Source organism: Physeter macrocephalus, chromosome 9 (genome assembly GCF_002837175.3).
Source record: "Physeter macrocephalus isolate SW-GA chromosome 9, ASM283717v5, whole genome shotgun sequence".
Taxonomy (NCBI): Eukaryota; Metazoa; Chordata; class Mammalia; order Artiodactyla; family Physeteridae; genus Physeter; species Physeter macrocephalus.
Window position 1 is genome coordinate 13,502,339 of NC_041222.1, and position 27,109 is coordinate 13,529,447.

Below are 27,109 nucleotides of genomic sequence, written 5' to 3' on the forward strand. Positions count from 1 at the left end.
GAATGGTATTTCCCTCATTGCTTTGTTCCACTATATGGTAACTATTGAAAATATCTGTTCAGTTTTCTGAAGCAGACTCCAAGAAGAGAAACATGAATACAGATGTTAAAATTCTTCCCTACACGTGTGCAAATGATATAATCACTGCTAGTTTATGAAACTGTTGAAAATAATGTTGGTTTTTTAAAAAAATAAATTTATTTATTTTTGGCTGTGTTGGGTCCTCATTGCTGGGCACGGGCTTTCTCCAGTTGTGGTGAGCGGGGGCCACTCCACACTGCGGTGCACAGGCCTCCCATTGTCGTGGCCTCTCCTGTTGCGGAGCATGGGCTCCAGGCGCACAGGCTTCAGCAGTTGTGGCACGCGGGCTCAGTAGTTGTGGCTCACAGGCTCTAGAGCACAGGCTCAGTAGCCATGGCGCACGGGCCCAGTTGCTCCGCGGCATGTGGGATCCTCCCAGACCAGGGCTCGAACCTGTGTCCCCTGCATTGGCAGGCAGATTCCCAACCACTGTGCCACCAGGGAAGCCCGAAAATAATATTTTTAATGATCTTGTGTTCTTTACCGATAATCCTTGGTTGAATCATAAAAGAATTTTACAAAGATTTCCTGTACTGGGAATTCCAATTCAAGATTTTCTTGAAACGAAAGGAATGACTGCTACGTTTTCGAAAATCAAAGACAAAAAGTGGCAGTATCACATTGAATATGAATGAGCTACATTTGAAGCTTCTTAGAATGGGAAAAACTTGTGACCTACTCAGCTGAGAAAAATTAGTTAAAATTAAAATATTTCATAATATAAACAAAAAAAATGACTTCACACATTTTTCTAACATGAGTCAACATGCAAATTTTCAATGTAATCAATAGCATTGTATAAATTGGCTGCAAAATACAAGAAAAATGTGAAGAACGGTTTATACTGATAAAATTTTTTTTTTTTTTTTTTTTTTTTGCTGTATGCAGGCCTCTCACTGTTGTGGCCTCTCCCGTTGTGGAGCACAGGCTCTGGACGCGCAGGCTCAGCGGCCATGGCTCACGGGCCCAGCCACTCCATGGCATGTGGGATCTTCCCGGACCGGGGCACAAACCCGTGGTCCCCTGCATCAGCAAGCGGACTCCCAACCACTGCGCCACCAGGGAAGCCTGATACTGATAAATGTAGTTTTGTTTCCATTTATGCAATAACTCATTGAATTTAATGGTAATAACAGAGTTGACAGAAGAGTTGAATTTATTTAAACATATTGCTTTGAAACTATATGCTTTTGTTTCAAAATCAAATCAATTCTTCTAATAAAAAGATGAACTTTGTAAACGTGGATGCAAATATCGAAGGAAAATATTTTCTGATACTTGAAAAATTTAGGTATATGCAGACTAACAACAAAGTGCATTTGGAAGAACTATATCAATCTACTTTTCAATTCTAAGTTTTATTAATCTCAATATGGCTCAAGTATTTCAAATAAAAATTTAGTGTATGAACTAAGATGTGCTGCAACTGTAAAATACACATGGGTTTTGGAGACAGTGCAAAAAAATAATATAAAATATCTCACCAATAATTTTTTATAGTGATTATATGTTGATATAATATTATGGATATACTGGGTAAAACAAAATATATTATTCACCTGTCTTCTCTTACCTTTTTAGAGTGGCTACTAGAAAATCTGAAATTATTACATGGCTCACATTCTATTCCTAATGGACAGTGCCACAGTAACTGAAACACCTTCCAAGTGGTGTTTTAGAGCCCTCTTCTTAAATGTGAGTAGTCAAAGATCACCAGAAGTTTGAGGAAAGCCTCCAGGGAGAAAGAGAGAAAACAAAAACAACTCAGAGGAAAGATAATGAAGGGAGTGGTAACACTAAAAGACACCATATTAGCATCCTCAGAGAAATGAGTATTTCACCCATGACACAGAATATGATTTTTTTTTTTTTTTTTGCGGTACGTGGGCCTCTCACTGCTGTGGCCTCTCCCGTTGCGGAGCACAGGCTCCAGACGCGCAGGCCCAGCGGCCATGGCTCACGGGCCCAGCCGCTCCGCGGCACATGGGATCTTCCCGGACCGGGGCATGAACCCGTGTCCCCTGCATTGGCAGGCGAACCCTCAACCACTGCACCACCAGGGAAGCCCCAGAATATGATTTTTTTAAAAAAGGAGTAAGCAGAGAATCAGAAAATGCACTTGGAAATATAAATATGACAACAAAAATAAAACATTCAAAACATTTAGCAGTAGAGTTGGAAGATAAAAGTTGACAACAGCTTCCAGAAAGGATACAAATCAAAGACATGGAAGGACTGATGTCAGAGAAAATGGAGCAGTAGGAGACGCCAGGAATCCATCTCTCCACCTAGACAGCAATTGTCCTGGCAGAAAGTACCTAAAGTGATTATTTGGAACACAGGAGTCTATTTTAAGGCTTGTAGTGTCCAGGGGAAACCTTAAGTGGTAAACTGCAACGAACAGTGGTGGATTTTAGCTTTTAGCACAGTAGCAGCTACCCATTCCCCATCAGCCAGCTCAAACATTTCTAGTTTGACTTGCTGGAGCCAAGGTGGGCAATAAAGACCTTTTCCTCCAAATACCAGGGTCCCAGGTCCTGACTGTGGATGGTTGCTTCTGATCAAGAAGGAAGAGCAGACACAGAGGTGAGTGGCCATTCTTCCAACTCCCCCCACTGGCTAAAGTGGCTCCCAGGGGATTTAAAGCAGGGGTCCCCAACCCCTGGGCCACAGACCAGTACCGGTCCATGGCCTCTTAGGAACCGGGCCGCACAGCAGGAGCTGAGTGGCGAGTGAGCAGCGAAGCTTCATCTGCCGCTCCCCATCGCTCCCCATCACTCGCATTACCACCTGAACCATCCCCACACATGTGGGAGAATTTAGAAAGCCCCTGACCAGGGAAAGACAGGCTCAGAAAAGACCTAAGAAAAGTCTAAGCATTCACCACAGACTGATCATTGGCACAGAGGTGACAACAGACAATAAAAAAAAATCTGAGAAGGAGAATCTGATTTCCAGAGCTACCGCACTACAGTAGTCCCCTGCCTTATCCATGGTCTGGCTCTGCACAGTTTGTTAACAGCTGTCAACTGCAGCCTGAAAACATTAAATGGAAAATTCCAGAAATAAGCTATTCATGACTTTTAAATTGTACACCATTCTGAATAGGGTGGTAAAATCTCACACCATCCCGCTCTAACCTGCCCGGTATTCCCAACCAAAAACATCTTCTGCTCCCAACATCTATCCATCAACATCATGTTCAGTGATCCAGTATCACCCAAAGCAGATGATCCTTCTTCTGACACAGTGTCAGAAGGTCAATAGTAGCCTAATGCTATGTCACACTGCCTATGTCATTCACCTCATTTCATTTCATTACATAGGCATTTTATCATCTCACATCATCATCATAAGAATGAGTACAGTATAATAAGATATTTTGTGAAAGAAACCACATTCACATGTTTATTACACTATATTAATTCCATTTTATTATTATTGTTAATATTTTATTGGGACTAATTTATAAATTAAACTTTATCACAGGTGTGTATGTAAAGGAAAAATCATAGTATATATAAGAGTTCAGTACTATCCGCAGGTTCAGTCATCCACTGGGGGTCTTAGAACGTATCCCCTGCACATAAGGGGGGATGACTATATAAGATTCACATGTCCAGTTTTCAACAAAAAAATATCACAAGGCATACAGAGAAACAGGAGATATACCTGAGGAACTCAGACCTGCTAGACAAAGACTTTAAAATATCTGTCAAATATGCTCAAAGAGCTAAAGGAAGGTTCTGAACATGTTGGCAGATCAAGAGAGAAAATGAAGAAGATTCTTCAAAGTAGAAAAAAACTGGGGAATATGTATCCATTAATGATGAATTTAAAAAGGAATGCTCTCCTTGGTCGCACTTTACAAAAAAACAAAAAAACCAAAACCATAAACATCTTGAATATCAACGGGGAAAAGCCCCAGAAGAGCTACAGGTAGATTTAGCAAAGCTGTAAGTTATCAGAACCACTCTATAGGGAGAGACACCTAAGGACTCCAGCCTGAAATAATCTCTTAGAACTTGTGAAAACAAATAAAAGAAAAACCTCATGCAAAATGAAGACTGGAAGCCCTGAAGGGAGAGCTCTCAAGCACATACCAGTTTACTCTACATTCCTCAGCAGGAAGAAAGACTTCTCCCTCGCCAATAACAGCCCAGCCAATGAGAAACCACTGCAACTCAGCCAATGAGAAGCAACCACAACCCCGAATTCTCATTCTCCTCCAATGAACTTTCATTCAAAACAGCCCCTCCCAACTTCCTCCATTCCTCTGTAAAAAGAACACTCCTGACCTTCCTTCTCCAGATGTGCCTATAAGTTTCACCATAGTTTGCATGTCCCAAATTGCAATTTCTCTGTTATTCCCAAACAAACTCAATTTTGCTGGCCCCTGGCGTAGGCTTTAACTCTATGTTCATTAATGGGTTGAATAGGGATCTTTCTCTTCTAGTTAAAAGGACCAGGATGGAATGGAAAATTATTTCCACTCCAGATTTATTTAATTCAGCAAATCAGCTCACCCACACCACAGATGATTCAACTAAAAGACCGACCACTAAAATCCTCAATTTTCAACTCCACCAAGTAGAGGCCTCTAAATGAAATGCAAACCCTCCTGGTCTTTGCCATTACTGCAAAAAGCCAGGACATTGAAGGAAAGACTGTCACAAGCTTAAGTGCACCAGGCACCCTCAATCCTCTAACCAGCTTCCCCAATTCCCAGGGAATTACAGGGGTTTTCCCCAATCCTTCCCATCAATCAACTTAGAGAAACCACTCTCCAGCTTGGGAATGAGTCCCTCCCCTCCATCCTCACTGACACCAGAGCTACAGTCTTGGGGCTCAACCTCACTGTTACTCAATAGCCCCTGACTCAGAGGATTAAAATGGTTCAGTGGGGCGGGTGTCTCAAAATAAACCTCCCCAGGTTCCTGTCTGTTAACCTATCCCCTTTGGTTTAGGCTAAGAGATAGCTACCCTTTTCTCTTTAGTTCCTCTATCCCTGTTCACTTATTGGGCCAAGATTCCTTAGAAAAATGTCATGCTGGCATTTCTACCAAAAGGGGACAATAAATCTAGAATTTGATAGCAGCAACCAAAATAGCCAACTTGATGAATCAAATGATCTAGCTTTTAATACATTAAAGGAAAGCTTGATAAATCACCCTACTGTTGATCAACTTCCCTTTTTCCTCTTCATATAAGAGAAGGAGAGAAGCACTTAGAGTACTTACCCAAAAGCATGGGGATCACCATCACCCCATAGGGTACTAGAGTTGGCAGCCAGACCCTGGGCACAAGAATACCCCTTTTGCCTTAGAGTCATTCCTGCTACTGTCCTTTTAGTTAAGGCCACCAAAAACATAATCATGGGATCCCCTCTAATTATCTCTGTGCCCCATACAGAAGCCCCACCTGTTCAACATATAATCCTGGGAAACCTGTCCACACTACCCCCAATCACTTTAAATTGCCCAATGGACCATTAGAGTTGGAAAATGGACTTTATTCAGCTATCCTCACCCCATGGATACAAATATGTCTTGGTAATGATTTGTATGTTTTCCCACTGGACTGAAGCTTTCCCATGTAGACAAACCATTGCCTCTTCAGTAGCTAAAACTTACTGGAAAAAATCATCCCTACCTGACGAACCCCTCTTGAGCTCCACAGCAACCAAGGGACCTGTTTTACTGGTCAAATATTACAGCAAGTATGTGTTGTTTGGCCAAATCTTCAGTACTTTCACTGTACACGTCATCACCAGGCTTCAGTACTAATCAAATGAACTAAGTGTCATCAAAACTCAATGGGGAGGGACTTCCCTGGTGGTGCAGTGGTTAAGAATATGCCTGCCAATGCAGGGGAAACAGGTTTGCTCCTCCATGCTGAGGAGCAACTGAGCCCATGCGCCACAACTACTGAGCCTGCGCTCTAGAGCCTGCAAGCAACAAGTACTGAGCCCATGTGCCACAACTACTGAAGCCCACACGCCTAGAGCCTGTGCTCCTCAACAAGAGAAGCCACTGCAATGAGAAGCCTGTGCATGGCAACAGAGAGTAGCCCCCACTCACCGCAACTACAGATGGCCCACCTGCAGCAACGAAGATCCAACACAGCCAAAAATAAATAAGTTAATTAATTAATTAATTAATTATTTTTTTTAAAAACCACAAAAACTACAGTTTAAAAAAAAAACTCAATGAGGGGGGCGGCAGAGTCAAGATGGCAGAGTAGGAGGACATGGAGTTCGTATCTCCTCACAAGTACAACAAGAATGCATCGAGGGGCTTCCCTGGTGGCAGAGTAGTTAAGAATCCTCCTGCCAATGCAGGGGACATGGGCTTGAGCCCTGGTCCAGGAAGATCCCACATGCCACGGAGCAACTAAGCCCATGCGCCACAACTACTGAGCCTGCGCTCTAGAACCCACGAGCCACAACTACTGAAGCCCGTGCGCCTAGAGCCCGTGCTGTGCAACAAGAGAAACCACTGCAATAAGAAGCCCATGCACCGCAACTAAGAGTAGCCCCCCATTCACAGCAACTAAAAGAAAGCCTGTGTGCAGCAACAAGGACCCAACGCAGCCATAAATAAATAAATTAAATAAATAAATAAATAAAATTTTTTTAAAAAAGAATGCATCGGGGCTTCCCTGGTGGCGCAGTGGTTGAGAGTCCGCCTGCCGAAATCCTTGCAGAGCACCTACTGGCTGCTAGTGGTGGAGGGACCTTGGACACCTAAGGGGATGGGAGGAATCACTGCACAACCAGACTGGGGGTCAGGCCTGAGTTCCTGTGGTGGGAGCACTTGAGTCCAAGATGCTAGACTAACAGAGAACCTTAGGCCCCAGAGAATATTAATCAGTGTGAGCTCTCCTGGAGGTCGTCATCTCAGCACCAAGACCCGGCTCCACCAAATTGCATGCAAACTCCAGTGCTGGATGCCTCAGGCCAAACAACCAGCAAGAAAAGAAAACAGCCCCACCCATCAAAAAAAATGAGATGACAAAAAAATATGTTACAGATGAAGGAGCAAGGTAAAAACCTACAAAACAAAAAAAATGAAGAGGCAATAGGCAACCTACCTCAAAAAGAATTCAGAGTAATGATAGTAAATATGATCCAAAATCTCAGTAATAGAATGGAAGTATGGATTGGGAAAATACAAGAAATGTTTAACAAAGACCTACAAGAACTAAAGAACAAACAGTGATGAACAACACGATAACTGAAATGAAAAATACACTAGAAGGAATCAATAGCAGAATAACTGAGACAGAAGAACGAATAAGTGAGCTGGAAGATAGAATGCTGGAAATAACTGCCGAGGAGCAGAATAAAGAAATAAGAATGAAAAGAATTGAGGACAGTCTCAAGAGACCTTTGGGACAACATTAAAGCACCAACATTCAAATTATAGGGGTTCCAGAAGAAGAGAAAGAGGGTCTGAAAAAATATTTGAAGAGATCAGAGTCGAAAACTTCCCTAACATGGGAAAGGAAATAGCCACCCAAGTCCAGGAAGCACAGAGAGTCCCATACAGGATAAACCCAAGGAGAAACATGACAAGACACATATTAATCAAACTAACAAAAATTAAATTCAAAGAAAAAATATTAAAAGCAGCAAGGGAAAAGCAAAAAACAACATATGAGGGAAACCCCATAAGGTTATCAGCTGATTTTTCAGCAGAAGCTCTGCAGGCCAGAAGGGAGTGGCAGGATACATTTAAAATGATGACAGGAAAAAACCTACAACCAAGATTACTCTATGCAGCAAGGATCTCATTCAGATTTGACAGAGAAATCAAAAGCTTTACAGACAAGCAAAAGCTAGGAGAATTCAGCACCACCAAAGAGCATTACAAAAAATGCTGAAGGAACTTCTCTAAGCGGGAAACACAAGAGAAGAAAAGACCCACAAAAACAAACCCAAATCAATTAAGAAAATGGTAACAGGAACATACATATCGATAATCACCTTGTATGTAGATGGGTTAAATGATCCAACCAAAAGACACAGACTGGCTGAATGGATACAAAAACAAGACCCGTATATAGGCTGTCTACAAGAGGCCCACTTGAGACCTAGGGACACATACAGACTGAAAGTGAGGGGATGAAAAAAGACATTCCATGTAAATGGACATCAAAAGAAAGCTGGAGTAGCAATACTCATATCAGACAGAAAAGACTTTAAAATAAAGACTGTTACAAAAGAAAAGAAAGGACACTACATAATGATCAAGGGATCAATCCAAGAAGAAAACATAACAATTATAAATATTTTTGTACCCAACAGAGGAGCACCTAAATACATAGACAAATGCTAACAGCCATAAAAGGGGAAATCAACAGTAACACAGTAATAGTGGGGGACTTTAACACCCCACTTACACAATAGACAGATCATGCAGACAGAAAATAAATAAGGAAACACAAACTTTAAATGACACAATAGACCAGACAGACTTAATTGATATTTACAGGACATTCCACCTGAAAGCGGAAGAATACACATTCTTCTCAAGTGCACATGGAATGCTCTCTAGAATAGCTCACACCTTGGGTCACAAATCAAGCCTTGGAAAATTTCAGAAAATTGAGATCGTATCAAGCAGCCTTTCTGACCACAATGCTATGAGATTAGAAACCAATTACAGAAAAAAAACTGTAAAGAACACAAACACATGGAAGCTAAACAGTACGCTGCTGAATAACCAAGAGATCACTGAAAAAATCAAAGAAAAAATTAAAAAATACCTACAAACAAATGACAATGAAAACACGATGATCCAAAACCTATGGGACGCATGGGCTTCCCTGGTGGCACAGTGGTTAAGAAACCGCCTGCCAATGCAGGGGACACAAGTTCAAGCCCTGGCCCAGGAAGATCCCACATGCCGCGGAGCAACTAAGCCTGTGCGCCACAGCTACTGAGCCTGCACTCTAGAACTTGCCTGCCACAACTAAGCTCGTGTGCCACAACTACTTAGCCCTTGTGCCACAACTACTGAGGCCGTGTGCCACAACTACTGAAGCCCGTGCACCTGGAGCCCATGCCCCACACAAGAAAGGCCACTGCAATGAGAAGCCCACATGCCGCAACCAGAAAAAGCCCACGCACAGCAACAAAGACCCAATGCAGCCAAAAAAAAAAAAAAAAACCTATGGGACACAGCAAAAGCGGTTCTAAGAAGGAGTTTTACAGGAATACAATCCTACCTCAAGAAACAAGAAAAATCTCAAATAAACAATCTAACCTTACAACTAAAGCAACTAGAAAAAGAAGAACAAAGAAAACCTGAAGTTAGTAGAAGAAAAGAAATCATAAACATCAGAACAGAAATAAATAAAATAGAAATGAAGAAAACAATAGCAAAGATCAATAAAACTAAAAGTTGGTTCTTTGAGAAGATAAACAAAATTAATAAACCTTTAGGCAGACTCATCAAGAAAAAAAGGTAGAGGATTCAAATCAATAAAATCAGAAATGAAAGAGGAGAAATTACAAGTGACACTGCAGAAATACAAAGGATCATGAGAGACTACCACAAGCAACTACATGCCAATAAAATGCACAACCCGGAAGAAATGGACAAATTCTTGGAAAGGTACAACTTTCCAAGACTGAACCAGGAAGAATTAGAAAATATAAACAAATCAACCACAAGTAATGAAATTCAAACTGTGATAAAAAAAATCTTTCAACAAACAAAAGTCCAGGACCAGATGGTTTCACAGGCAAATTCTATCAAACATTTAGAGAAGAGTTAACACCTATCCTTCTCAAACTCCTCCAAAAACTTGCAGAGGGAGGAAGACTCCCAAACACGTTCTACAAGGCCACCATCACCCTGGTACCAAAACCAGACAGAGATATCACACACACACAAAAATTACAGACCAGTATCACTGATGAACATAGACACAAAAATCCTTAACAAAGTACTAGCATATAGAATCCAACAACGCATTAAAAAGATCAAACACCATATTTAAGTGGAATTTATCCCAGGGTTGCAAGGATTCTTCAGTATACACAACACAATCAATGTGATACACCATATTAACAAACTAAAGAATAAAAACCATATGATCATCTCAATAGATGCAGAAAAAGCTTTTGACAAAATTCAACACCAATTTATGATAAAAACTCTCCAGAAAGTGGGCATAGAGGGAACCTACCTCAACATAATAAAGGCCATATATGACAAACCCACAGCAAACATCATTCTCAATGGTGAAAAACTGCAAGTATTTCCTCTAAGATCAGGAACAAGACAAGGGTGTCCACTCTTGCCATTATTATTCAACACAGTATTGGAAATCCTAGCCACGGCAATCAGAGAAGAAAGAGATATAAAAGTAACACAAATTGGAAAAGAAGTAAAACTGTCACTGTTTGCAGATGACATAATACTATACACAGAAAATCCTAAGATGCCACCAGAAAACTACTACAGCTAATCAGTGAATCTGGTAAAGTTGCTGGATACAAAATTAATGCACAGAAATCTCTTGAAAGATCAGAAAGAGAAATTAAGGAAACAATCCTATTTTCCATTGCAACAAAAAGAATAAAATACCTAGGAATAAACCTACCTAAGGAGGCAAAAGACCTGTATGCAGAAAACTTTAAGATATTGATGAAAGAAATAAAAGACGACACAAACAGATGGAGAGATACACCACGTTCTTGGATTGGAAGAATCAATATTGTGAAAATGACTATACTACCAAAGCAATCTACAGACTCAATGTAATCCCTATCAAATTACCAATGGCATTTTTCACAGAATTAGAAAAGATTTTACAATTTGTACTGAAGCACAAAAAACCCCGAAGAGCCAAAGCAATCTTGAGAAAGAAAAATGGAGCTCAAAGAATGCAGGAAATCAGGCTCCCTGACTTCAGACTATACTACAAAGCTACAGTAATGAAGACAATATGGTACTGGGACAAAAACAGAAATATAGATCAATGGAACAGGATAGAAAGCCCAGAGGTAAACCCACGCACCTAGGGTCACCTAATCTATGACACAGGAGGCAAGAATATACAATGGAGAAAAGACAGTCTCTTCAGTAAGTGGTGCTGGGAAAACTGGACAGCTACATGTAAAAGAATGAAATTAGAACACTCCCTAACACCATACACAAACATAAACTCAAAATGCATTAAAGATCTAAATGTAAGACCGGACACTACAAAACTCTTAGAGGAAAACATAGGAAAAACACTCTCTGACATAAATTACAGCAAGATCTTTTTTGACCTACCTCCTAAAGTAATGAAAATAAAATCAAATATAAATAAATAGGACCTAATTAAACTTAAAAGCTTTTGCACAGCAAAGTAAACCATAAACAAGACGAAAAGACAACCCCCAGAATGTGAGAAAATATTTGCAAATGAAGCAACTGACAAGGGATTAATCTCCACAATATACAAACAGCTCACGCACCTCAATAACAAAAAAGAAAATCCAATCAAAAACATGGGCAGAAGACCTAAATAGCCTTTCAGCAAAGAAGACATACAGATGGCCAAGAGGCACATGAAAAGATGTTCAACCTAATTATTAGAGGAATGCAAATTAAAACTACAATGAGGTATCACCTCACAGGGGTCAGAATGGCCATCATCAAAAAATCTACAAACAATAAATGCTAAACAGAGTGCAGAGAAAAGGGAACCCTCTTGCACTGTTGGTGGGAATGTAAATTGATAAAGCCACTATGGAGAACAGTATGGAGGTTCCTTAAAAAACTAAAAATAAAACTACCATATGACCCAGAAATCCCACTACGGGGCATATACCCTGAGAAAACCATAATTCAAAATGACACATGCACCTCAATGTTCAGTGCAGCACTATTTGCAATAGCCAGGACATGGAAGCAAACTAGATGTCCATCGACAGATGAATGGATAAAGATGTGGTGTATATACATAATGGAATATTACTGAACCATAAAAGGGAACGAAATTGGGTCATTTGTAGAGAAGTGGATGGACCTAGAGACTGTCATACAGAGTGAAGTAAGCCAGAAGGAGAAAAACAAGTATTGTATATTAACGCATGTATGCGGAATCTAGAAAAATTGTACAGATGAACCTATTTGCAAAGCAGAAATAGAGACACAGAGAACAAACGTATGGACACCAAGGGGGGAAAGGGGTGTGGGATGAATTGGGAGATTGGGATTGACATATACACACCATTAAGTGTAAAAGAGCCAACTAATGAGAACCTGCTGTATAGCACAGCTAACTCTACTCAATGCTCTGTAGTGACCTAAACGGGAAGGAAATCCAAAAAAGAGGGGATATATGGATACATATAGCTGATTCACTTCAATTTACAGCAGAAACACAACACTGTAAAGCAACTATACCCAATTAAAAAAAAAAAAAAAAGCCTCGTCAAAATTTGTGGAAATCCTCCAAATACTTTGGCCAAAAGCACTGCCTCTGGTCCTTCTCAATCTCAGGTCCACTCACTTTGGAACTCATAAACTCTCACCCTTTGAGCTAACTGCTGGGCACCCCATGCATCTAGCTCCTGCCTCTTTCATCTACAACTAATGAAACGAGATATACTTCAATGTTGCATAGGTCTAATTACATCTATTAAAAATAACCATGCTTTAATATAGCAATCCTTTTAAAGATAAAGACGTCAAACGCCACACTTTGCAGCCTGGAGATTTCTTTATTGGAAAAGACATCTCCACAGAACACTTTATTCAACCATGCTGGAAAGGCCTTTATCAAGCGTAACTGACCAATCCTTGCGCCACCAAACTCCAAGGAGTTGACTCCTGGATCCACGTGTCTCATCTAAAGAAAGCCTCACACCCTTATGGGACCTGCACACCAACTGGTGACCTCACCCTGAAGATTTCCAACAACTGAAGCAGATGACAGCCAAAGGAGACAGCTTTCCCAAAATGATGAGACCAGGCCTGTATACCCTTTTCTTGCTCTTGTTTCTTACCTTATTTCCCCCCTTTCTTGGAAAAGCAATGCTCTTGTCCATATGTCCCAATCCATTGCAAAAGGGGAAAACCCTTCTGACTGTTGGATATGTCACCAGAAACTCCAGTCTGTTCACGATGGCTGAGACCCCTTGGTCTTATCTATAACCAGTTTCTCTTAATCCCATGTCACTGTCAATTGTATCTACAAGCCTATGGATGTTACCTACTGGGTTAGACTGTAACTGCATGTTCCCATACCTGTTTCAATCTTTCTCAAGCCATAACCATACTAGCTCAACCTTGCTCTTTTAACAAAATACATACCTTTTAATCCCTTTTTAAAATTTTATTTATTTTGGCTGCGCTGGGTCTTTCTTGCGGCATGTGGGCTCTTCGTTGCGGCGCACAGGCTTAGTTGCAGTATGTGGGACCAGGGATCGAACCTGGGCCCCCCACATTGGGAGCACGGAGTCTTAACTACTGGATCACCAGGGAAGTCCCCCTTTTTAGCCTTTAAATGCAGCTTTTATGTGGATGCAAGGTTGCTCTAAGGCAGGCATATCTATAGACTTTAATGATTCAAGAAAAAGCAAAGTCATTATGTGACAACTTAAAATTGAATGATGGAAAGATGGAGAGTTTAATGCCTGCAAAGGATGGTTTGATAATTTTAGAAAGAGGTTTGGCCTAAAAAAATGTCAAGATAACAGCAGAAACAGCTTCTTCCGACCAAGAGGCAGCAGACTTCCCCAGATGCCACTAAGAAAATTGTTGAGAAAGAATATCTGCCTAAACAGGTTTTTAATGCAGATGTTTAAGTGCCCTATTATGGAAAACAATGCCACAAAGGACACTTATTAGTAACAACGAGAAGCAAGCACCAGGATCTAAGGCAAGAAGGGACAGGATAACTCTACTGTTTTGCGCAAATGCGGTGGAGTTCATGATCAGGGCTGCCCTCAACTATGAAGCTGCTAACACGGAACCTTGAAGGGAAAAGATAGACACCAGCCGGGACGAGAACACTTTCTGCACTGGTTCCATCAGTGCTTTGTCCCTGAAGTCAGGAAGTAACTTGCCAACAAGGGGCCGCCTTTTAAAGTTCTTTTGATATTGGACAATGCGTCTGGCCACCCAGAACCCCATGAGTTCAACAATGAAGGAGGCAAAGTGATCTACTTGTCCCCAACATACCATCTCTAACTCAGCCCCTGCAGCCGTGGGTCATTCCACATGGCTCATTCCACATGGTACTCTACGGAAAGGACTGTCAGTGCTATGCAAGAGAACCTAGAGAGAGAGGACATCATTACAGTCTGAAAGGATGACATCATTACAGTCTGAAAGGATTACATCATTAAAGACACCATCGTTGTTAAAAGAAAAAGCCATGAAAGCCATCAAGCCTGAAACAATAAATTCCTGCTGGAGAAAACTGTGTCCAGGTGTGCATGACTCCACAGAACTTACAACAGAGCCGACCAAGGAAATGATTAAAGAGATTGTAGATATGGCAAAAAAGTGCTGAAGGGTTTCAAAACAGGATCCTGGAGAAATTTAAGAGCTAACAGAATGAACAGAAGATGACTTGATGGAGATGGGTGCTTCTGATGGATCTGGGTACAGTGAATTGAAACCTTCTGGAAACGATTCACCATTCTAGATGCCACTAAGAACATTCGTGATTCATGGGACAAGGTCAAAATACCAACATGAACAAGAGTTTGGAAGAAGGTGATTTCAACCCTCATGGGTGACTTTGAGGGGTTTAAGACTTGAGTGGAGGAAGTAACTGCAGATGTGGTGGAAATAGCAAGAGAACTAGAATTACAAGTGGAGCTTAAAGATATGACTCAATTGCTGCAATTGCATAATAAAATTTTTAAGGAATGAGGAATGCTTCTTATGGATAAGCAAAGAAAGTGGTTTCTTGAGATGGAATCTACTCCTGGTGAAGAACGCTGAAATGACAACAAAGGATTTAGAATATTACATATATAAACCTACTTGGCTAAAGCAGCAGCAGGGTTTGAAAGGACTGACTCCAATTTTTTTAATTAATTAATTATTTATTTATTTATTATGGGCTGTGTTGGGTCTTTGTTGCTGTGCACGGGCTTTCTCTAGTTGCGGGGAGCGGGGGCTACTCTTCGTTGCAGTGCACAGGCTTCTCACTGCAGTGGCTTCCCTTGTTGCGGAGCACGGACTCTAGGCAAGTGGGCTCAGTAGTTGTGGCACACGGACTCTAGAGCACAGGCTCAGCAGTTGTGGCACACGAGCTTAGCTGCTCCGTGGCATGTGGGATCCTCGTGGACCAGGGCTCAAACCAGTGTCCCCTGCATTGGCAGGCGGGTTCTTAACCTCTGCGCCACCAGGGAAGTCCCTCCAATTTTGAAAGAAGTTCTGGTGTGAGTAAAATGTTATCAAACAGCACTGAGAGCTACTGAGAAATTGTTCATGAAAAGAAGAGTCAACCAATACAACAAACTTCAATGTTGTCTCATTTTAAGAAATTGCCCCAGCCACCCCAAATCAGCAATCACCACCCTGATCAGTCAGCAGCCATCAATGAGGAAAGACCCTCCACCAGCAAAAGGACTGTGACTTGCTAAAGGCTCAGATGTATTTTTTTTTAGCAATAAAGTATTTTTAAATTAAGGTATGCACATCGGTTTTTTAGACATAATGGTATTGCACAATTAACAGACTACAGTAGAGTGTGAACATAACTTTTATATGCACTGGGAAACCAAAAAATTCGTGTGATCCAATTTAGGCAACATTTGTTTTATTGCAGCAGTCTGGAAGTAAACCCACAATATATCCAAGGTATGCCTGTGAACACAAAGATAAACAAATCTAGACAAATTATAATCAAATTGTCAAAAGCCAAAGACAAAGAACCTTGAAAGCAACAAGAGGAAGTAACTCATCATATAAAAGGGATCCTCAATGAAACTATCTTATTTCTTCTCAGAGACCTTGGAGACCAGAAGTCTGTGGGTTGATATATTCAAAGTGCATAAAGAAAAAAACTGTTGGTTGAGGATTCTATATCTAGCAAATCTGTTTATCATAATAAAGTTCATTAATGAAAAGATCACAGCTAACATCATACTCAACAGTGAAAAACTGAAACCTTTTCCTCCAATTATCAAGAATAAGACAAGGATACCCACTTTAGTCACTTCTATTCAACACAGTACTTGGGTCCTAGCCAGAGCAATCACACAAGATAAAGAATTAAAAGCTATCCAGCTTAGGAAGAAAGAAGTAATATTATCTCTTTTCACAGATGACATGATCTTATGTGTTGAAAACCCTAAACATTACACACACACATACACACACAAAAACTGTTGAACTAATAAGCAAATACAGCAAAGTTACACAATATAAAATCAAAATTCAAAAATCAGTTGCATTTCTATACCCTAACAGTGAACAATCCAGAAAGGAAATTAAGAAAACAATTCAACTTACACTATCATCAAAAAGAATAAATTACTTAGGAATGAACTTAACCAAAGAAGTAAAAGACTTGTACACTGGAAACTACAAAACACTGCTGAAAGAAAAGTTGACACAAATGAATGGAAAGACATCCCATGTTTATGGACTTGAAGACTTAATACTGTTAAAATATTTATACTACCCCAAGTGGTCTTTCGCAGAAACACAAACAACCATCCCCAAATTCATATGGAATCTTAAAGGACCCCAAATAGCCAAAACAATCTCAAGAAAGAAGAAAAACGCTGGAGGCCTCACATGTTCTAATTTCAAAACATACTACAAAGCTACAGTAATTAAAACAGCATGGGGCTTCCCTGGTGGCACAGTGGTTGAGAGTCCGCCTGCCGATGCAGGGCACACGGGTTCGTGCCCAGGTCCGGGAGGATCCCACGTGCCGCGGAGCGGCTGGGCCCGTGAGCCATGGCCGGTGAGCCTGCGCGTCCGGAGCCTGTGCTCCGCAACGGGAGAGGCCACAACAGTGAGAGGCCCGCATACCAAAAAAAAAAAAAAAAAAAAAAAAAAAAAAAACAGCATGGTACTGGCATAAAGACACACAGACCAATGGAACAGAGAACCCAGAAACACACCAGTGCATATGGCCAAATGATTTTCAACTAGAGTACAAAGACTACACAATGTGGAAAGGATAATCTCCTCAACAAACGGTGCTTGGAAAACTTGACACCCACAGACAAAAGAATGAAGATGGACCCTTATACCACACACAAAAATGAACTCAAAATGGATTAAAGGCCTAAACATTAAGACCTGAAGCGATAAAACTCCTGAAAGAAAATATAGGAGGAAAACTTCATGACATAGGATCTGGCAATGATTTCTTGCCTATGATACCAAAAACACAAGCAAAACAAAGCAAAAACAGGCAAACAGGACTACATCAAACACAAAAACTTCTACATAGCAAAGAAAACAATCAGAGCAGTGAAAAGGAATGGAATAAGAAATGAAATTTTTCATTAAAAAAGACGCCAAGGACTTTAACAGACATGTCTCTAGAGAAGGCATAGAAATGTTTAATGAGTATATGAAAAGATGTTCAACATCACTAATCATCGGGGGAATGCAAATCAAAACCACAAGATATCATCTCATACCCGTTAGGATGGCCACTATCAAAACACAGAAAATAGTTAACTACTGCAAGGACGTGGAGAAACAGGAACTCTTTGAGCACTGCTGATAGGAATGTGAAATGGGTGCAGCTGCAGTGGAAAACAGCATGGAAGTTCCTTACAAAATTAAAAATAGAATTATCATGATTCAGCAATCTCACTTCTGGGTATATAAACAGAAGATTGAAAACAGATCTTGAAGATACATTTGCACACCCATGTTCACTGCAGCATTTTTCACAATAGCCAAGAGATAGAAGCAACCTAAATGTGTATTGATGGATGAATGGATAAAGAAAATGTGGTATCTACATACAATGGAATATTATTCATCCTTAAAAAAGAAGGAACCTGTTGTACGCCACGACATGGATGAACCTTGAGGGCATCCAGCAATTCTACTTCTAGGTATGTATCTCAAAGAACTGAACACAGGGACTCAAACAGTATTTGCACACCACTGTTCATAGCAGTGTTATTAACAAGAGACAAAATGATGGCAATAACCTAAACGCCCATTGAAAAATGAATGCACAAATCATGTGGTATATACTTATGACAATATTACTCAGCGTTAAAATAATGAAAAAAAAATGAAGTTCTGACGCGTGATACAACATGAACCTTAAAAACATTATGCTAAGTGAAACAAGCCAGACACAAAAGGACAAGTACTGAATGATTCCATTTATACGAAGTGCCTAAAATAGGCAAAATCATAGATGAATGAAAAAAAAGTCAAAGAGTGGTTAGCAGGGCCTTGGGGGAGGAGAGAATGGGGAGTTAATGGTTAACGACTAAGTTTCAATTAGGGATGATGGAAAAGTTCTGGAGGGACTTCCCTGGTGGTCCAGTGGTTAAGACTCCATTCTTCCACTCTAGGGGACATGGGTTCAATCCCTGGTCAGGGAACTAAGATCCCACATGCCAAGCAGTGTGGCCAAAAAAAAAAGTTCTGGAGATGAATAGTGGGGATGATTGCACAACAATGTGAATGTACTTAATACCACTGAAGTGTACAGCCAAAAAGAATTAAAATGGTCAATTTTATGTTATGTATATTCTACCACATTAAAAAAGAACTCTAGGGACTTCCCTGGTGGCAGAGTGGTTAAGTATCCACCCGTCAACGCAGGGGACACAGGTTCAAGCCCTGGTCCGGGAAGATCCCACATGCTGCAGAGCAACTAAGCCCGTGCACCACAACTACTGAGCCTGCACTCTACAGCCTGCAAGCCACAACTACTGAAGCCCGTGCGCCTAGAGCCCGTGCTCTGCAGCAAGAGAAGCCACCACAATGAGAAGCCCATGCACCACAACGAAGAGTAGCCCCCGCTCGCCACACTAGAGAAAGCCCACGTGCAGCAACAAAGACCCAATGCAGCCAAAAATAAATAAAAAATAAATTTTAAAAGGAACTCTAAAATAAGTAAATAAAAGTGAATTAACTGACAGGAGAAGCTTTGTCTTGTCCTGAGACCGAAAAGAAATTTCTTCAATAGAAACTCATAAAGTGGAAACATTTTTAAATGCAAGTTCTTCATTTTGAAGTAAAATGTGTCATAGATAAAGAGCATAAAGTAAAACAGGTTAATAAAAGCAATTCTATAAGGAATCCAAAGAAGTTTAAAACCTTTTGATGATCTGACTTAACCCCAAAAGTGAATTTAAATATTTAGATAATAGGCCAAACTAAATATCCTTTAGGCAATTTTATGTAAGGAGGTACTGAAACCAAACTTTTCATGAATATTGTACAGCAGGATTTGAGGTTGTCTTCTGTGGCTAGTACATGGTATTTAGAAAGTTGATACTGGATAAAGGACTTATAGGTAGAATAAAAACAACTGCAAGTTAATAATAAAAATAACATGTGGACAACACATTTCACCAAAGGAGGTACATCAATAGCTAAAGAACACATGAAAAGATTCTCAGTATCATTAACCACAAAGAGATACCACTTCAATCACTAGGTTGGCTATAATAAAAAATACAAACAATAACAAGGGTTGGTGAGGATGTAACTTCATCAGGAACCCTCATACACTCAAGTTCAGAATGTAAAATGACATAGTCACTTGGAAAACAACTTGGCAACTTCTTAAAAAGTTGAACTAAAATTCACCATATAACCCAGCAACTCCACTCAGGTATCTAAGAAAAATGAAAACATTATGTCCACACAAAGACTTGCACACTAATGTTCAAAGCAGCATTATTTTTCACAGCCAGAAAATGGAAACAACCCAAATGTCCTTCAACTGGTGAATGGACAAAATATGGCACATCCATACAATCAGATAATATTTGACAATAAAAAGGATTAAAGTACCGATATGCTACCTCACAGATGAATTCAGAAAACCACACGGATGAACTCAGAAACAAGTTAATGAAAATCTAAAGATGACCACATATGATTACATTTAAATAATATGTCCAGAAAAAGCAACTCTAAGGAGACAGACAGTAGACTGATCAGTGGTTGCCTAGGATCAGGGTGGGGATGGGATTACTCTAAATGGGTGTGAGGGATCTTATCAAGATGATAAAATGTTCTAAAATCAGATTGTGGCACCAACTATACAACTCAGTGAGTTGGCTAAAACTCACTGAATTATACATTTGAATGACTTTTACAATATATAATTTATACCTCAATAACAGTAAAGAAAAAGGGGGGGGGTTATGTTCCAGATTCCCAACTGGTATTTATATAAAACTTCCTCTTATGAATGCTGGGGAATGTAACAAGTAAACATCCTGGAACAAGCCTCTTCTCAAGATTTTTACGTATTTAATTCTCTCTATAGATTATATCTTTCCAGAAAAAAAAAAAAACCAAGGTTTCTATCCTTTCAGAAAAAAACTTAAGCCAGGGTGAATAATTCTGATAAGCCATATTCCTTTCATGACTAGAATGTCTCCGGCTGGTCCACTTAGCAATAACTACAGACTAATTTACCCCACAGCAACACCTGAACTACTGTGGGGTGGTGCACAAGGAAGAAACCAAAAACATCATCCAGAAGTAGCATTGCAAACTAAACCCATTAAATCACAGCAAATATTGCTGAATCTCAGATGAGCATTAAGCATCTCTTCACTTCCGGAAGCCGAAAGTTTACCCGTTTCATTCTCTTTCTATGGGAGCTGCCTCAAATTTCAACTTTAGGAACTAACTTTGCACCACTGCTGAGTCAGTGGGGCTCCTCTAGAACCCTATGACCTGAGACCCAAACCTAACCGACCCAGGGTTTTCAGTTCCTTTTTCACAGTTAGAAATTATTATTGACTCCACCACTGACATCCATAAGACACAACCCACTAACATCTGTATAGTCTATTCCTGTGAAGTCTTAATTTCATAACAGAAAACTGAAAATTTATTCTGTATCGTTTCTACATTCTTTTCTTGAATTTTACTATCAGTGGAGTCCCTTTAGATTTTAGGATATGTATTCTCCAGATGGTAGGGGATCATAATATCAGTTTCCTATGGTGGGCAAGTCAAGCTACATAAATAACTTTGCAACTATGAGAATAGATTCCCCATCTAATGGTAGCAGCTGCTACCCGAAAAAAGCTGACACCCGAAACCAGCTGACTGCCCCACTGAAATATGGGCCCAGTACTGTCAGCCCTTATAATTTTTCAAAACAAGACTCTTTTTTGGTGGGTATGAAATTTCCTAATTTTTAAATGATGACAACTAATTACACACACACACACACACACACACAAAACCACCTTACCATACAGGCCAACTAAAACATGTAAAAGGGCCCAATCTTAGCTTGTGACCTTTGCCATACAGAATGTTTGCACTTATAGATTACAAGAAGCTGTACTTAGTATAGGCAAACTTTTTAAAAAATAGAATTCTATTTTGCAAAAGACAATCCATCCAAAATAGCTGTTTTCAGTACCCGTTTACCCCCCCCAACCCCTCACCTATTTTCCTAGGACTGTTACTCTCATGGCTGAGACGGCCCAGGAGCATGCCACAGAGATTCCCAATCCCCACGGCCAAAGTCTAGAGGAAAAACAGGTTGCGGTGCTTTGTCCAATCCCTGAAGGCAAACTTGTTTGAGCTCTACTGACTTGTTCCTGTGCACAGCATTTGAGCAATTCTGGCAACAAGTATTCAAAAAGCATACTGCGTTGTCACTAAGCCAGAAGTTCAGTAGCTTAAATGAGTTATTTTCTACTAGGGAAACTTGAAAATGCCAAAGAATCAAAAATGTTTAACTTATTCCCACAGCTTCAGAAAGTACCAGAAGTACCAAAGAAAGAAACCTCAGAAATCATTAGTCCCAGCCCTTCACTTTACCAGTAAAGAAACTAAAATTCAGACAGGTCAAATGATTTGTTGGAAGTTGGTCAGCAAACTGGGACAGAACCCAGATTACCTGACTACAGTCAGGTCCTCTTTCTATAAAACTACATGGTAGTGAAAGCAGAAGCTAGGAGAGAAGAAAATCTTAAGAGGTTAGTAAGATGGGCCCTGTGCACCCCTCTCCTGCTTTTTAAATTCACATTTGGCTTTGCAGAATCATTTCACATCTCATACTACTACTTTCTTTTCATGTGACTTTACCAACCCAAATCACTATCTACTGAAAGTTGACATCCTTGCAAAGAGGGATGAATGACAAAAAGTACCTTTTTCCTAGCTGCCAACCCATCAAAGTTGCAGCTACTAATCAATGCTGCAGCAGTTTACACCCCAGGTTTTTAATGAGGGACTCATGTGACTAAATTTCCTACTAACCAATGCTGTGGTAGTTTACACCCCCGGTTTTTAGTAAGGGACAATTGTGACTAAATTTCCTACTAATCAATGTTGTGGTAGTTTACACCCCACGTTTTTGATAAGGGCCAATTGTGACTAAATCCCACCCCCCACCTTACTATATTTCCAAGAATTACTCTGCAGAATGAAATCCCCGATGCCTGATGAGGCCAGAATTACTTTTGAACGTCTTCTCGCATTCTTTGCATTCGTATTCTCTCCTTCCGGTATGAATTTTCAGGTGTTCTACAAGGATTGAGCTTCGACTAAAGGTTGCTCCACAGTAGTTACATTCATAGGGTTTCTCTCCAGTATGAATTCGATGATGTTCGTTAAGAGATGAACTCTGACTGAAGGATTTTCCACAGTCCTTACATTTATAAGGCTTGACGCCCGTATGAATTCTCTGATGACGGCTAAGGAGCGAATGGGTAGGGAAGGCTTTCTCACACTGAGTACACTTGTAAGGTTTTTCTCCTGAATGAAGTCTCTGATGATAAATCACAGATGTAAAATGGCTAAAAGTCATCCCGCAATCATTACACAAATACGGCTTTTCTCCAGTATGAATCCTCTGATGTCGGGTAAGGCAAGAATTCTGTCTGAAGGCTTTCCCACACTCACCACACTTATAGGGTTTCTCTCCGGTATGAATTCTCTGATGTTTGGAAAGGGATGAGCTATGACTGAAGGATTTTCCACAGTTGTTACACGTGTAGGGTTTTTCTCCAGTATGAATTCGCTGATGCTGAATAAGAGATGAACTGTCACTGAAGGGCCTCCCACATTCTTTACATTTATAGGGTTTCTCTCCAGTGTGAACTCTCTGATGTTTAATGAGGTGAGCACTCAGGGTGAAAGATTTTCCACAATCATCACACTTGAAGGGCTTTTCTCCACTGTGGGTTCGGTGGTGTGGTGTGAGTGATGAGCTGTCACTGAAGGCTTTTCCACACTCATTGCACATATAGGGTTTCTCCCCAGTGTGAATTCTCCTATGTTTGGTCAGTGAGGCGCTATAGCCAAAGGCTTTTCCACATTTGCTGCATTTATGGGTTTTTTCTCCAGTCTCAGTTCCCTCATCTTTATCTATGGCTGCATCTTGACCTAAATCTTTCCAACATTTTTCACATGTAGAGGAGTTTTTTCTCTTACTAAGGGATGAGTTTTGAGTAAAGGCTACCCCACAGTTACTGCACTTCTGGGACTTTTCTCCCAAATGGATTTTCTGATGTTTCTGATGTTCAGTCAGAGATGAAGAGTGACTTAAGGCTTTCCTGCCTTCATTACATTTTCGTGGCTTTTCTCCACTGTGTTCCTTGCGGTTCGGGACAAGGTCTGAATGAAAACTGAAGGGTTTCTTGCCTTCGTTGTACCTCCGAGATTTCTTCCTTAAGTAGACTCTGAGATGTTTAATTAGGTCTGAAGGTGGTTTGAAGTTATTTCCAAAAGGGCTCTTTTCTGAGTCAAATTCCTCACCCTTATTGCCTCTCCCATGAGTTTTCTTTTGTGTGATGGCTACTTGTGAATATTCCCTATCACTATGACACTCCTCTAGTCTGCCATAATGTTTCCAGGATTCTCCTGTCAAGTCACAATCACCACTCATTAGATACCTTTCTATTATTTTATCTAAAGTTGATTCTTCCATAAGAACATCTTGATTTCCGCCAGATTCCTTCAATTCACCGCTAAGTTCACACTCTAAAAGAAATAACAAATAGAATATTTCCTGTTTGCAAAAGGAAGCTGCTGCATTTGGGACTAAAATAGGAATAGACACAGTAGAGACTGTAAGGAACAGGGCGTAGACAATTCTCAGAGTCTCATAAAACAGGGAAGGGAAAAGTGACATGAGGGAACTGGGGAAACTTAGAGCTTAGGAAAAATACTGAGGAAGATGAAAGGTTTGTGCTTTATAGTTAGAGATGCAAGTCCTCACCCTCGTTTCAAATTTCTATAATAGGTTCAAACTCATTCCTCTTACCATCCAATCTATTCTCCTTCCAAATAATAATGATAGTGCAAACATTTATTGAATAATTACCAAATACCAGGTCCCATACCAAGCACTTTACTTGTATTTCACTTAATTTTCACAATAACCCTATGAAGTAGGTCCTATTATTATCCTTGTTTTATGGATGTGACTACTAGGTACAAAGAGTGTAAGGAGCTTTCCCAAGGTCACATGTACTATAAGTGGTAGAGCCAGATTTTTAACCCAGTCTGACACCAAAGCCCACACTTTTGACCCCTATACCATACTGCCTCTCCTCAAAGCAGCCAAATAGCACTAAGTTTATAGACAATGTTAATCATATCACAGATATGCAACAACACCTATGCTGGACTTTCAAAGGTTACCACAATCTGGCACTACCAACCTTATGAATACTCTAACCAGGCATCCATTTAGGGTCCCTACTACACGATCGCATCTTAATACTTCATACTGCCTAGAATTCAATCCCTGTGCACCTTCACTATCACAAACACAGAAATCTGATAGGGCCTAGGGTACGAGTCCCACAATCTCCAATACCACCCTCTCGATATCTGTGCTCCTCTCAGAACCCTGAATTCCTTTATTAACCATATCATTCATCCTGGCTCTTAGTTATGAGATTCCAGTGTCACTTTCATAAGACTGTTTTTTTAACAGGATAACTATAAAATACGAAACACTGGATGGCTCTCAAGACTTGACAGTCACCAACATGCCATCCAGACTAAGGAAGACCTGGAAGCTTAGGGGGCCACATAAGCCACAGCCATGACCGCATCAGCAAACACCAGAAGCATCTGGGAGGCCAGGGTAATGCTGGTGGCACATGTCACCACAGGGTCAATTTCGACAAATATCACCCAGGGTTACTCTGGGAAAGTTGGTACGAGGCATTACCACTTAGCAAGGAACTAGAGCTTCTGCCCCAATGTCAACCTGGATAAACTGTGGACCTTGGTCAGTGAGCAGATACGCTAAATGCTGCCAAAAACAAGACTGGAGCTGCTCCTATCACTAATGTGGAGCAACTGGGCTACTACAAAGTTCTGGGGAAGAAGGAGCTCCTAAAGCAGCCTATCATTCTGAAGGCCAAATTCTTCAGCAGAAGAGCTGAGAAGATTGGCAGGAAGCGGGGGCGGGGGGGGTGCCCCACTGTCCTGGCAGCCTGAAGCTACATGGAGGGAGGTTCTTTAAATGCTAACGAGTGCTTTTCAAAAAATAAAGAAATAAAATAAGACATAAAATCTTATTACCCAGAAGTTAACCATTATTAAAAATTCTGTGTATTTTCTTCTGGAAATTTTTCTGTACATTGTAGAATAGAAAATCCATGTATAATATGTAGGGTTACTTTTTTTTATTCATAATTCTTTCCCATCTCATTGGTTATTTCTTCACAATTTTAATCACGTAATAATCCATCATATCAATATATTGCTATTTAGTTATTTCCTTATGGCATGTTTATCAAATGATTAATATTTCCTCAGAACTGAGTCATAAAAGTGGAATCACTGAACCAAAGGGTAGAAAAATTCTATCACCACATAATACATGATGATAAGTACCTGACTACTCATCTATGGTCAAATGCTTTTTCTCTAAACCTTTGCAAATTTGATTCATAATAAATAGTACTGTTCCTTAAATGTAAATTACATTGTTGACCAGTGATTTGGAACACTTTTTTCATGTTAACAGCTATTTAAATTTTATTTTTGTCAGTTATTTTGGTTAGCTATCTGCTGAAGTTCCTTGCTCATTTTTCTAACATACTCAAGTGTTCCTTACTGATTTGCACGAGCTTTTTATAAATCATAGCCCTTGATACTGGCTTTGTCTGTCAAAACCTTTTTCTCCATTCTGTTGTAAATGACTTGTTAAATAAGTTGTACATCTAAATGATCCTTCTTTTACATAAGCATCTTGGGGGGAGAGGCATGTATTTATACCAATGCTGCTAGATTTTACTCAAAATACTTTTAGAATCCGTTTTCAAAATAACTCTCCCAAATGTACTTAAACATAAAAAGACAACTGCCATCCTTTATTTGTGTACTATGCTAGAAACAGCCAATAGGTTGTCTAAAATGAATGGTTAATAAGATGGAATAGAGCAAAGTAAATTATTGTTTTTTTCCTTAAAATAAACCAAGGTATTGATATATAAGTGATAATTTATTTTAATTTTTAAAAATACAAACTTAATATGTTTACTACTAAAGTGTAAGGAAGAGAAGAATAAAGAAAAAATGTAATCCCTCAATGATAACCAGGGTTAACATGAATGTTCTCCAGACAGTAAAATCCCATATGTATCTATACATTTAAACATATACATGTATATGTACATTTTTTTCCTTTTAACAAATTGATTATACTATACATGCTGTCCATTGAACGAACTATTTCTTCTCCAAGACTCAATTCAATTGTTAATTAAGCCCTTGCTCCTGTATCTTCCCACTGCTCCTTACACATGCCATCGTTATGAAATACATCCCATTGCCAACACGTTTAGTTCTGATGTCTGCATCTATGGCATCCATAGAAACGTGCCTCTCAGAGCTCCTCCTCT

General features: G+C 40.0%; 1 protein-coding gene and 1 pseudogene across 2 annotated transcripts in view; one reads left to right on the plus strand and one right to left on the minus strand.

The window, feature by feature from the left end:
• The first annotated feature begins 1,691 nt into the window (after positions 1-1,691).
• On the plus strand, positions 1,692-25,780 carry LOC114486846 (60S ribosomal protein L27a-like; annotated as a pseudogene).
• ZNF483 (zinc finger protein 483) overlaps positions 1,770-27,109 on the minus strand; it is a 31,378-nt gene continuing 6,038 nt past the window's right edge. The window contains exons 5-6 of one of the 2 annotated variants that reach the window (XM_028493651.2): positions 22,704-24,227; positions 1,770-1,813 (exon numbers count right to left, since the gene is read on the minus strand). In XM_028493651.2, coding sequence (XP_028349452.1) covers positions 1,785-1,813; positions 22,704-24,227 — 1,553 coding nt within the window. In that variant the 3' untranslated portion in view covers positions 1,770-1,784. Of the gene's footprint in view, positions 1,814-12,753; positions 24,228-27,109 lie in introns of those variants that run through there. The other variant, XM_007112047.4, reaches the window with a different exon arrangement.